Below are 13436 nucleotides of genomic sequence, written 5' to 3'. Positions count from 1 at the left end.
TCAGTATGCGGCACGGAGAAACAAGACAGAAAGAGCAACCCGATAATAACTCAAATCAAAAATACCAAAGAGGACAAATGACGCCACAGCAGGGTTTTCTTTCTTCATAACCAAAGGCAATGAGGGCAGTTTTATAAAAGGAGGCCATCCACTCTCTTTGTCTTCCAGAGAGAAGCAGACTGTTTTTTCTACACATCTGAGACATGCAGCCAGTCTCAGAGCACGAGTGAGGATTGCAGTGCTTATGTTTTAGGAGAGAAGAGATTTCAACAAAATGCTTTTACTCTTTTCACCCACCTTAGCCTTCTCAAAATACATCAAACAGCATCATTCTATTTAATCAGAGGAAAGAACAACATAAGGCAGACTGAATGTTGCTGCCCTCCACCCATCCACGCACAGTCCTGCTCCCTCAAGGTGCACTACACAGCACCATCTAGTGGCATTTCAGACAGTCAGAGGCAGGGCAACATGGGAAACTGTTAGGAACTCTCAAAAAGAGCATCAAGGTGTCAGTGTTTCTGCCATCAGGCTTTACAACAAAGATCTCTAGAAGGCAAGGCAAGGCAGTTGTATTTATAGAACACATTTCATTACAAAGAAATGCCATTAAAAAAGAAAAAGGAATAAAAAAAAGTATATGCAACAACAAAAATATGCAACACAGTAGTTCATACACAGAACACCTACACACTTACTCAAAGGTTATTCTGAGGAACAACACAATACATTTTAATACTAGTTGTATACAGCATTCATATACTACTATAAACTATTCTGTTATCCTTTAATTCTAATATACATTTCATTTCATTTCAAATATTTAATTATACTACCCTTCATTGCCTGCACTGCAAACACTTAAAATCAACTTCAACGCTTCCATTTTAAAAGCCATTTCTACCTCTTTCACAAATTTAGTTTCAGCCGCAACTTCAATAACACTGAAATATCTTCAACTTCAGCGTTTATGGATATACACAAGGAAACAATTTGACATTAAAAAAATTTAAAACTGAAAGTTTCTTCAGAAAATGTAGCTTTTTCAATTATAGAGAATCTCTGGAAACTTTCTGGTAACAAAGTAATGGCTAAGTAAACAACTACAGATACCTAACTTCGGAAGAGACTGCAAGCCGAATGGACCAAGATCAAACCAGAGCAGTGTGAGAAAGCAAGGGCCTCTACACTTCCTATTCATTTTTTAATCCTATAGACCTAAGAAAACATTGTTTTTGCTCTTCCGACACAATGGTTGCTGTTCTCTAATTTTGCTCACTGTTTTTTTCACAAAATAAAATTTTTTGTTAAAGTGTCTTGGTTATTTAAAAAAGCATGCTAATACAGCAGTGAAATAAATTCTAAACAATAAAAAACAACAGTATTTCAAAATATTATTATTATTAGTAGTATTTTTAATTTGTTCTCTAATTTTGATCTCCAGTGTTGTTTCTATTTAAATTTTGAAAAACAACCAGCCAAGCTGCGTTACAGTGATTTTAGTTATTTGGATGACGCTATCTGTTCTGAACTTTGACCATTATGTTTATTTTGCACTAAAGTTCTCAATAAAGTGAGAAAATACTAATTTAGCAAGAATTGAATTCACACAGGAGTATTCAAAATAGCCTTTATCATTTACCCGGGGTACGGTGTTTACATGGCGTTTAAGAAACAGGGTTTTGTGGCTGCATGCAAATGAACTAACTATTGGGAATGTAACTATTGGGCAGGTAATGAGAGGTGCCTGATTTTCTCCAAAGGTACCGCTTAGAATTAAGGCCAAAAAGTTCAATCTTGCTCTAATCAGACCAGAGGATCTTATTTCTCATATTCCATGTTTTTTTTTTGATAATTTCTATGCAGGCTTTCATGTGTTGTGTACTGAGGAGAGGCTTCCGTGGGCCATAAAGCCACAATTGGTGGAGGGCTGCATTGATGGTTAACTTTCTAGAACTTTATCCTATCTCCCCACTGCATCTCTGGAGCTCAGCCACAGTGATCTTTGGGTTCTTCGTCACCTCTCTAACCAAGGCTCTTCTCCCACAATTGCTCAGTTTCGCCAGACGGCCAGCTCTAGGAAGACTTTAGGTGGTCCTAAACTTCTTCCATTTAAGGATTACGGAGGCCACCGCGCTCTTAGGAACCCTTAGTGCAGCAGAAATTATTTTGTAACCTCAGCCTGATCTGTGCCTTGCCACAATTTTCTGAGCTCATAGGGCAGTTCATTTAACCTCATGATTCTCATTTACTCTGACATTCACTGTGAGCTGTAAGGTCTTTTATAGACAGGTGTGTGCCTTTCCAATCAATTTAATTAGACACAGCTGGACTCCAATATAGGTGTAGATCCATCTCAAGGATGATCAGAAGAAATGGACAGCACCTGAGTGAAATATACAGTATACAAGTGTCACAGCAAAGGGTCTGAATACAAATTTGATAAATTTGTGAAAAAATCTCAAATTCTGTCTTTTTCTGTCAAAATTGGGTGCTCTGCGTATATTAATGAGGAAAAAAACAACTTAAATGATTTTAGCAAATTAACAAGGAGTGAAAAAGTGAACGTCCTTTCCAGCCCGATGTCAGCTGGGATCGGCTCCAGCCCCCCGTGACCGGACGAGCTGTTGAAGATGATTGAATGAATGAATAACCCAAATCGGGATTGAAGATTTTGGCCGTATCACCCAGACCTACTGTATACATCTTTGTAATTTTTATTTATGGTGTAGCCTCTTCTGTATGTTTTATCATTTTTTTGTGCTGCTATAACACCTCATGTCCCCTTCATAGTCAAAGCGTCATCTCATCTTATCTTGAATACCATAATACCAGCTGTACAAAACAAGGCATACAGAGTATACAGATACTGCTGTCGATAGCACATTCAAAAGGACTGATGTTTTATTTTTTTGACTGAATGGCCTCAAAGGTCAAGGGTCATAGCAGTTTCATTGAATTGTGCAGTTTTTAATACCGGCAGAGTTTCAAGAGGTGCCGAACCAACCAGAAGACATAGTGGCTGCAATCAGACATTAACCCCCCTCACATCTGTTGTTCATAAGTGCTTTGAAGTGCTGTTGACAGCGTGCAGCTGCCTGTACCCAGCACACCTCAGCTCGACACAGATATAACACCTCAGAAGCATCACAATCCTGACGGCCGTGATACAACCATCACACTCGTCTTGGTAGCCCAAGTGAACTAAGGTTTGAGCGTTTTGCAAGATGCAGTGGGTGGTTGAGTGGGGCTGCTGTTGTCTTATGGAGCTATTATGTATCAAACCCTTATCGGCTCTGGATTAACACTCACAAATAACATATGCACACATCACCACACACACTCTCCCACATACAGACAGAAATTACTCTACACCTGCTAAATATCTTTCACCTCATCATACATTTATGTCAGAGAAGGCGAAGGTGGTGCAGTGGTGTGGTAGGAGATCTTTATTTTTTGATCACCCACACTAGCTATTCTGGGATGGTGTAGACATACGTCAGTTAGTTCAGGTTTGTCAGAATTTCTCAACTTGTGTGAACTTTTTCAATTTAGAGCACAAAAAAAATGTATTCAATTGGTAGCATGGATGTTGTTCTTAATACATTTCATGGCATTCTGTCTATACAATGTAAGCTATTGTCAAAGAAAGATACAAACAAAAAACACATTTATGTTTCATAACAGCACATACTTTCAATAAGATGCCCGTATCAGAAATCAGAAATCACATCACTCAGTAATTGCTACATGACCGCGGGCAGCACTGCACTTAAGTGCACACGTTGATCTCCTGTGGCAGGTACTTGCCACCCAGAATGAAAGGGTTTATGTTCACAGTGCAATTAAAAATAATAAATAAGCCAAGAATGTACTTGAAAAACGTATTTTGCAGTGCACCTTTATTGGTTGTCTCCGTTAAAGTAAAAAAATATACAGTATATATACATTATTATTTTTATGATTAGGAAATGTGCTATATGGTGATATGAGATTTTGGTCATATCGCCCAGCCCAATGGTACACTAGCAATTAAAAAGTGGCCTGTTATTGAGGGTAGTTAGATTGACCCCCCCATCCACATTCTGTAAAGACCCACTTTACTCTGCCTCTGATTGGCTAGTACTTGTTGCCTTCTTCAGAGAAGAACGTAGCACAGTTGAGGAGCTTAAGTGGGTTCTTCGTCTTTTGTATTTTCTGAATCCTGTGTTTATTCTTAAAGTCCCAAACCATCATTATAACATGTGCCTCCTAAATATTTGAGCTAAATATACAAACACACACCTCCAATGAAGGCTTCTGTCAGGTGTGAAGGAGGTCGTTAGCAAAAACATTTGAAGCGTTATAAGTAATTCTCTACCTGTGTGTTCACTGCAACTTTCAGCTTTCATAATTGGGAAAATTATAGTCTTGATAATTCAGATCAAGGTACAGTATGGAAACATTCAGATTTTATGGATGATTGAATATTAGAGCCAAGTTTTATGCAACAAAGATGGTGAAAATGTCAAGCTGCTCTTCACTGTTTCATGCTCTTAACAATTATTTTTGTCCCTAAATAATATCCATTAGATGTCAACAAGTGCATGGAACAATCACTCTCATCCATCCAGAACAAAAGGGGTAACACTGTCCATTGACGACAGACTGATTGGCTGTCAAGTGGTTGCAGAGGTAAGAATGGGTGAGTTAATACAAAAATGCAAATGCAGCATGGCACTCCTCTGGCAGAGTGACTGCTTGTTTTTCTGCTGCTTTAATTGGTGATCTCGTGACCCCTGCTTGTATAAAGTACAACACACGGTAACACAACGAAAGCCCAGTCATGGCATGCATTAAGTGTTGAAGGCTCACCCACGCACATAATTACCACAGTAGTCTTTCTGAGGTTTTCATGCCACGAGCGGCTGTTAAGTGGTGCGGTATGAATTTGGAAATTACTTCCCTGGGGGACAGAAGGGGGGGACAGGGGGACGCGGGGAATGACTGTGCTAGTATAGCCAGCTACTGAGATTTGTAATTCACATGGACAGAGGAGATACATGGCAGGGCTTCATCTCAAGGACTAAAGACGGTCTGTGTTGAAATTAGCTATTTTTGTTTTTTATTTTTTTTTTACAATCACAGCAATGTAGTTGCTTCTAAAAGGACCATTAACATCATCATAAAAACTCATACTTAAAAATAGTGAGAGAGTTTATAGAGAGTTTATGGCCTTCTGGAATAATGTCATCTTGATACACTCTACAATTTTTTTTTAATTGCAATTCACCTTTCATAATCCAGACCATCCTCATAATAACACGGCAGTATAGGGCAATTGTAGAGGTCGCTTTTAATGACCCATTTTCACGTTTGTTGTTAGGCAGCAACCATTGGCCACGGTAATTTCGCAGGACAACAGGACTTTCACCCAGAAGACTGCTGTTCATGTCCCATGTGAAACAAAAAGTCAGCTGTTTTTGCTCAATCAACTTCTGTCCGTGACTCATTTTGAGCTTATCCTTGATCTTTTAGTAACCGTACCAGTTTTGGTGTTGCCTAAATCGAAGAAGCTCTGTTTTACAACGTTGAACCATGTCTTTAAAACTGTGACGCCATTAAATAGAATGGTCATATATGTCGTGTTGCATAAAGATCAAATTAACAATGAACAACAATAACTGGTCATTATTCTGTTTTCTATTGACGGCCAATTACATCAAATTTTGACTAGGAGGAAATGTCCATATAGATAGTATAGAAAATTCCTACACACTGTCAGATTGACTTGCAATAAACGTATTTATCAGATTTTACCTGGTTAAGGTCTAAGGACCCAAACGTTGTGTAGTTCAAATTAAAGTTTATTGCCATTCAATAGAAGAATGTTAATGGATGTTCTCTCCCCTGACTATTAACATATCAACAAACCAACATAATGGTTGGCTACATTTTTACGACAGACAGTCCAACACACTGATTCCAAATATCACCAACAGCTGCAAAGTGAAGCGAGCTATGGCACAGAACAGGTTTATTTTCTGCATTGGTACTGAAACTTTATTTAAGTATTACATTAAAAAATATCCATCCTCATCTGACTGGATAATTATTGTATTGGGTCCAACTAATACTGGATTTTTGAGGCAGAACAGATTTTAACATTTATATAGATTTCATATATATATTTGTCTTGAAGAGTGGAGCAGATGGACCCAAACGCAGGCAACTGCAAGTAACAGGAACGACAGCATTTTAAGTTTAGTGCATGAAAGGCAAAACTAGGCACAGGACAACGAAGCAAGCTCAACAAACCCAGGATATCTTTGGTTATCTGGATCCACACAACGGTGGTTATCAACTTGTTAAGTCATAAGGAACTAATACACTAATAGGACACACAAAGAGAAACAAGGCATGACACAAGAGGAGAGTGATTTTCAAAATAAATCAGGAAACAAACTAAACTAAAAACCAAGAACACAATATTGCAAATGTTTTATGAGGAAGATAACGTATTCAATGCGTTAGATAGGTCCCGAGGATTCACATAATGAGATTTGGTGAGTGTGATTAAGTGTTTTCTTTTTAATTGGAGGGAATTTTTTCATACAATGTAAATTAGTTATGGAAACCTTCCAAAGACCCAATGTGAATGCATAGATGAACCTTCACATAACCAAATCAGTGGCTAAGCTGGTAGTTTGGTTTCCTTTCTGCAGACTCACACCTCCACCCTTCTATCTATACGTCAGTTTGTTTACAGATAATTTGTGGTCAAGGATGCCTTCAGTCATTTCTTCTGGGGGACGAGAGAGGGGCGTACTCCACGAAAAGAGAGGCAGAGAGAACAAAGGCAGAAGGAAGAGAAGCCAGTAGTGTGTGTGTATGTGTGTGTGTGTCTGTGTGTGTGTGTCTTTGGTAAAGCTATCAGTTGTGAAAGCCTGTTTGAGTTGAGTGAAGTGGAGAGCTCATTCTAAGTTCCTCCTCATTGGTTTCAGGCAAGGCTTTAGGACTAACATTGGCGTGTGTGTGTGTGTGCGTGCGTGCGTGCGTGCGTGCGTGTGTGTGTGTGTGTGTGTGTGTGTGTGTGTGTGTGTGTGTGTGTGTGTGTGTGTGTGTGTGTGTGTGTGTGTGTGTGTGTGTGTGTGTGTGTGTGTGTGTGTGTGTGTGTGAGTGTTTATGTGTGTGTGTGTGTTTATATGTGTGTGTGTGTGTGTGTGTGTGTGTGTGTGTATGCCTCTTACCATCGTATCTCGGCCAATTGGTGCAGAGAACACAAACTCCAGCTGGAAGACGATTGCCAAAGCCTGATGATTGGTGAGCCTGAGCTCCACGCTACTGCGAAGGCCCAGCGTCTGCGAGAGGGATGATGCTGCTGAGCTGAGGAGACACACACACACACATACACATAATGAAGGCATGCAGGGAAATAAGCTATATTAAACAAGCCATTACTGTAGAAAATATAATATTTTACTGACAATGTTTCCTTGAATACAGTTTTGTTGTTTATTAAAAAGAAATCCATGTATTGGAGGATTTACACACGCTTGCTGAAAGTTCCCTGGCAAGCGCCAGCCTCCTGTGTGCGCAGAGCAACAGCACGCCTGGTATTCGTCATTCACAGTTTGCATACACCACAGACGGGAGCATACTGTGGAGCACTGGCGTGTCACGAGGTGGGGCTGAGCTCCTTTTCTTTTTTTTCCACTCCGTGGACTCTCTGGAGAATGCAACAAGCGTTTGTTTTTTTTCTCTCTCTCTGTCGCTGCTGTCTGAAAGCACCAAGCTGAACACACTGTCAGCCTTCCGACGGCACCCAAAGAACGGCAAACATCATAATTATTATCATCACACCACACCGCTTTTACACAAACAGAAAAAAGAAAAGCACAGAACATATAATGTTTGCTGATGATGATTATTGTTATTCATATAGTACGGTAACTGATTGTTGGGTTGCATGTGATTGTGTTGATTATAATTCCCTGTGTTTGTGCACACGTTCTTATGCTCGTAGGACATCCACATAATCAGCAACACAATACATTTAGATTCAGAAAGAGGCACAACCTCATTCTGTGTGTGTCATTTGTTTAGTTTTACAACTGACTCCTTGGCATTTTTGAATTATTATTTCATGAAACTGTACAATATATCCCAACTAATCATAGTGAGGGGCACAGCTTACATAAAGGAGCTTACACTGACAAAATATAATATAATATATATAAACCACCCGGTGTATTGATGGCCACATACAGCATGTGCGCTTCCATCAGTATTCTGCACACAGTAATAGGCCTGTCAAGGTATATTCTAAATTCAAAAATATATTAGAATATGGAATTAGTATTGGATTGAAAAAAAAAAAAAAGACAGCACTACCGCGGTTGCCTGCCTGACACATCCTCCTGTGTGTCGCAGCTCCTTAAACAACAAACGTTCAGCTGCCTGTCTATGTGAGTCCAGCTGGTCGTCCATAGAATTCACAGTGAGGGAGTGGGCGTGCGGATGAGATGTTTATGCGCCGGCGCTAATGGAAGAAAAACAAGCAATGAGGGGTGAAGAAAAACCGAAAAAATGCCAACAAAAATGTCTAACTGGCGAGACGGCGAGATTCAGGAACGTTTGTCGGTAAAGGCCTACGTTGAAATCCGCAGACAAATTCAAGGAACAGCAAGAGACTCGGTTGTTACAAATTGCGAACCAGTGTATTGTGTAGGTATTAAATATTTCAAAAGACATATTCATGTTGAAATGAATATACCTATACAAGCAGTTATGTCCGCATCGTTTATTGTATTGTATTGGTTTGCCCTCTTATGGACATAGTGCGCAAGAAAAGATGTTCAAATATATTCAAACCTATGATTTTTTTTTTTAAACAAATATTCAAACATAATTTTCCACCAGTTTTGACAGCCCTAGACAATAGTGTCACCTTCACTGTGGACATCCTTAAACCATGACCAATTTAGTGCAATGAACAGATTCAAAATTGTGACTTTATAATACTAAAAAAAAAAAGGAAAATAGCAACAGCTGAACATTTTACCAAAGTCAGGGGCAAAGAATGGATTGCAGCAGCTGATAGCATAATGAATCGTGCATCACTTGCAGCTGCTTTTTGCCTCCTCTCAAGTACCCATTCATGAAAAATATGGAGCTAATGATATTAAAGTTTTGCAGCCAATTTGCCCAATTCGAATCCAATTTGCCCCCTTTTTAATACATGTATTTGAAATTATCCACGTGGCAAAGTATAAATGTTGTAAAACAGCTCAGGGTTTTTTAATACCCCAACCAACCCCTTATGATAGCCAGCTGCATAAATATACGTTTAAGAAGGCAAACATGCTGGATTATTGTACGAAATATTTCTGTAAGTTATTAACTAAGGCCTAATGTTGCTTTGTCTCAATATTTTCTAGTAAGCTGGACCTAACCCACCCGACCTGCGGTCAACGTCAAAACTTCAACAAGGAATTTAAACATCAGTCAGTCAAGAACACCCCCATACCTCAAACCTTTATCATTCTGAAACTGAATGAGAAAACAGAGCTTGCATCACAGCTTCTCTTTAATGGTTTCTTGTGACATTTTGTATTGTAATTTTGTAGTATTCTGCATATCCCCTGTAGAGCAAAAGATGATAGTGTAGATCTGTTGTGGTAGGATTTGCACAGCCTCACTTCAAGTTACAAGCATGACAAACCTGCACAGGGTCCCTTTTTTACCCAAAGCAGTTGTGCTAAACGGCTGTCTGAAGAACCATGGAAGCTCATTCATTCAAACTGCTGGCTGCTGTTTAATTGTGCCAATCAAAAGGTCAGAAAATGTTTCAATGATGTATATATGTGACAGCTGGTTCATCCAAAGCACAGTGGTTAGTGAAGTATCTGGGGGCAGGGGGCAGTCCTGAATCTGCGGACTAGTTGAACTAAATAAAGGACTGTGCCTCAACAAGTTAACTCTACACGGAACTTTTTCAAAGTATACTCGTTTTATTGACTGTTGGATTTTAGATTTATATGCGTGATGAGGTTGTGGTCTTGTACCTCTTCAGCTTTGTTCCGTCTGACATGCTGAAACCATTCAATCCAAGTGTTTACTTCTGATCTAAGGCAGACGATGGTGACCTTTACTGACAAGGTAAGCATTGAGTGTCAATAAAAAGCCAGGGGCAGAGCATATCTCCTTGATTGGTTATGAAGTGCTGGCACATACTGAAAGTGTTGAAGGCAGTTTTATGTGTAAGTCTGTGTGTGTAAATTATGAGGCTAGGGTTGGGTTAGGACATGGAAGGTCTTATCAAGCATGCAGGATTTGTTGTTTGAGCAAGGTCATTGGACTAAGTCACATACAAGACATAAACATTATATATTTGTTCCTACAAAATGAAATGTAAATGTAATTGTGTGTGTTAACCCGCATCATTAAAGGTGGAAGGACAGATAACCTTTGATCCATGCAGTGACTGATGAAAACATGATTTTCTCATAGTGTTTTGGTCTTTTTTTCAGATGATTGTTAGAGACACAGAAGAATGGTCTTAATCATTTAAACAGAGAGGGTTACAGATTATAATTTTTGGGGAAAAGTAGAGGCACTCAGCATCATCTAGCACCCTGAGTCAACAGTATACCGTATGTATTTCATACTCATCAAACCTTTAAATCCTCTGCATGGAAGCAGCTGCAGGTGTTTCCTTTGTCAGCAGCCTGTCGGTTTCTGTGAGTGAGGTTTGCAGCTCAAACAGAAGGCTTTTGTTGTTTGCTTTAGTCTATATTAAAAAACAACAACTGCCTTCGACAATCAAACAACCAGCCACCATCACGTCCAGCAGAACTGGAGTGTGTTTTCTGTCTCCTCGTGACACCAGTACATGAAAAAGCTGAATGTGACCAGGTAGGCAGAATGTGAAACACACCACATACAGTATATACTGTAGAGATATTGGAAAGTAGAAGAGCATGAAGCAAATGGACACCAGGGAAGATTTTTTTTTCAACCAATATTGCACACAAATGAAATTCATACCAACCAAGCTTTCTCAAAAACACTATTTATGCTGACTTTACAGGATAAGCTTTCAATCATTTGTCTATCAGCAGAAGGAGCAGCGCCGGGAGGAAGCTGATAAAAAACTATAAAAATTAGCACACATCCGTCTGACAGAAGAATTTTGCTACACCCTCTCTTGCACCTCCACTGTGTTACCGCTCACCTGTCCTTCACCGGGCCGCTCCGTTTGGAGGTGCTGTCTGACCGGCCTCTGGCCCCTGATGGCAGGGGCTCCAGCACCACCACCTGGGGCTGTTCCAGGAAACACCAGCCGTTGTGGACCCCGACATGGAGCCTCCTTTCCTGGATGACGACCGTCCTCAATGTGTCTTCTGGTCCTGGCTGTTTCTGAGAATCAGTGAGAGGAAGACTGGTTTAACCACCGACACATATAATAAACCACATACATCCTCATACGGTTGTGTATGTTTTCCGTGGTTTTAGGCCCAGCCCTCGTAAAGCTCTGCATTACGTTGATAGTTTACACAATACTGTGCTGCGTGTCCTGTTTTGATTTTTGTCCCATATACTTGTAAGCTTAGATAGCTCAGAAAAAACTCCATGAACATGTGGTGGTAACTTCTGTGGCTCCAAACCCAACTGTTTCCTCAAAAACCTCTCTCTTAGGTTTGTGAAATACCTTAAACTTTGCATCCCCTCAGTCTCTCTGAATGGACCGGGAGATCAACGCAATTTATTGAGTAAATATTCTTCTGTTGGAATTATATTCATTTCAGATTATTGAAGACCACATTTACTTCGTATTGTTGGGGATCCTTTATTTGCAAATAGAGCATCCCAGATTATCATGGCATTTGTCATCTTAACATTAATTCTGTGAACTCTTCTAGCATAGTAAAACAAAAATAAGTTTCAAGATGAGCAGTGCTGTTTATGCCAAATTCCTACCCTGCATATGTTAATTAACTTAAAAATAGTAACATCAGACAATTTTTGAGGTAGGAGTGAAATGAGTCATCCTCAACATGGTTTGTTGAAGACAACAATTAGACATAAAACAGGATGTAGTCTCTACAGGATGTTTTTTCCTTGACAGCAATCATATTTTCCCAGATGTACTGCTACAAATTCTCAAATTATCTGAAAAATAATATACAGAGCTGCTGGCAGGGTTTTTCTCATTTGCATGATTTATTTTAACTAATCATTACACAACTAAATGCAGCTACCAATATGAACCAGTTCATTTGTAATCTGTGCTATATGCATGTACCATGTGTTGATACTTACTGTACATAACAAACTCTACTGCACTATACACCTACACTGTTTACACTTTTTGAGATGCCTTGTGAAAATACCATGTAAAAAACAAAAAGACATTTGCTAAGAAAGTGTTTTTATTCTTGTGTGCAGGACTTCATGTGCCCGTGAACTTTTGTCGTCATGTCAGACCTACAGTAAGCATCTAGACTAGACAAGTTCAAACATTCATTATGGTACAATTTTTGCACTGAATACTTTCTTCACTGAAAAACCAATGAATAATTTCACCCATATTCTGTATTCATTCTTATTGTAATAACGCTGATTTTTCCACATCATTATTATTTTTGACTGGACAACAACCTCTGCTCTTGTTTTCATACTTTGCAAATTTAGAAAGGCTCATTACTATAAATACAATTTTTAAAAAAGCAACCAAAGAAAACACATGAGTAAAATAATCCATAAAACAAAACAAAGAGTTGAAATACTCAGAACTTCACGCGATGTCTATTAATTAGTTAGAGTTCCACTCAGGTGAATTAGAAATTCTATGTTATGGAAATCATTTATCTAAGATCATAAAAGCTCTTTGTGTAACATTTTACATGTAGGCTATTAATCCTTTTTTTATTGACAACGGGTGAACGGGTTGTTACGCAGCTTAAAATTTTAGATCTTCACCAACTATTTCATATGTCTACATAGACTGTATATAAAGATGAACAACACATCTCCACTTCCTCCCACTGTACAAAAGTGAAGCCAACATATCTTGGAAACAGACACAGCCAAGTTGTAATTTTGCAACTAGAGTCTGCGCAGTAGCGACCGGTAGAGGTAGAGTCATGTCACCGAAGTTACTTTCATACACACACAGCTGTCAATCATGACATTTCAGGTTCATCAAGCAGAGTTGGAATCATATGTCTGTTCAGAATTATCATTAACATTTCGTCTTGTTATTGAATGTTGGATTATTGCAGTTTTACTTACAAACAAAGAGGTTGAGGTAATCTGTCGGAAGTGTTTCTGTGTTCCCCACCCTCTTTGGTGAGTAAAAAGTTATTATAAGTGATTTAAATTAAAGATAAAACTATTAGTTGTAATAAACTGGAATTCAATTGTATGTGTTAATTAATATGCAAAAGTCA

The 13436-nt window shown here is 39.0% G+C and overlaps 1 protein-coding gene across 1 annotated transcript in view; it reads right to left on the bottom strand.

The window, feature by feature from the left end:
* Positions 1-13436, bottom strand: part of nphp4 (nephronophthisis 4) — a gene marked incomplete at both ends in the record, with an annotated part of 169585 nt that overhangs the window by 97673 nt on the left and 58476 nt on the right. The window contains 2 exons of the mRNA XM_083919301.1: positions 7233-7368; positions 11219-11403. Coding sequence (XP_083775427.1) covers positions 7233-7368; positions 11219-11403 — 321 coding nt within the window. The remainder of the gene's footprint in view (positions 1-7232; positions 7369-11218; positions 11404-13436) is intronic.

The sequence above is a fragment of the Echiichthys vipera genome, assembly GCF_963691815.1.
Source record: "Echiichthys vipera genome assembly, chromosome: 9".
NCBI lineage: Eukaryota > Metazoa > Chordata > Actinopteri > Perciformes > Trachinidae > Echiichthys > Echiichthys vipera.
The sequence above is the reverse complement of the archived record's forward strand: the minus strand, read 5'-3'. Positions and strand labels throughout refer to the sequence as shown.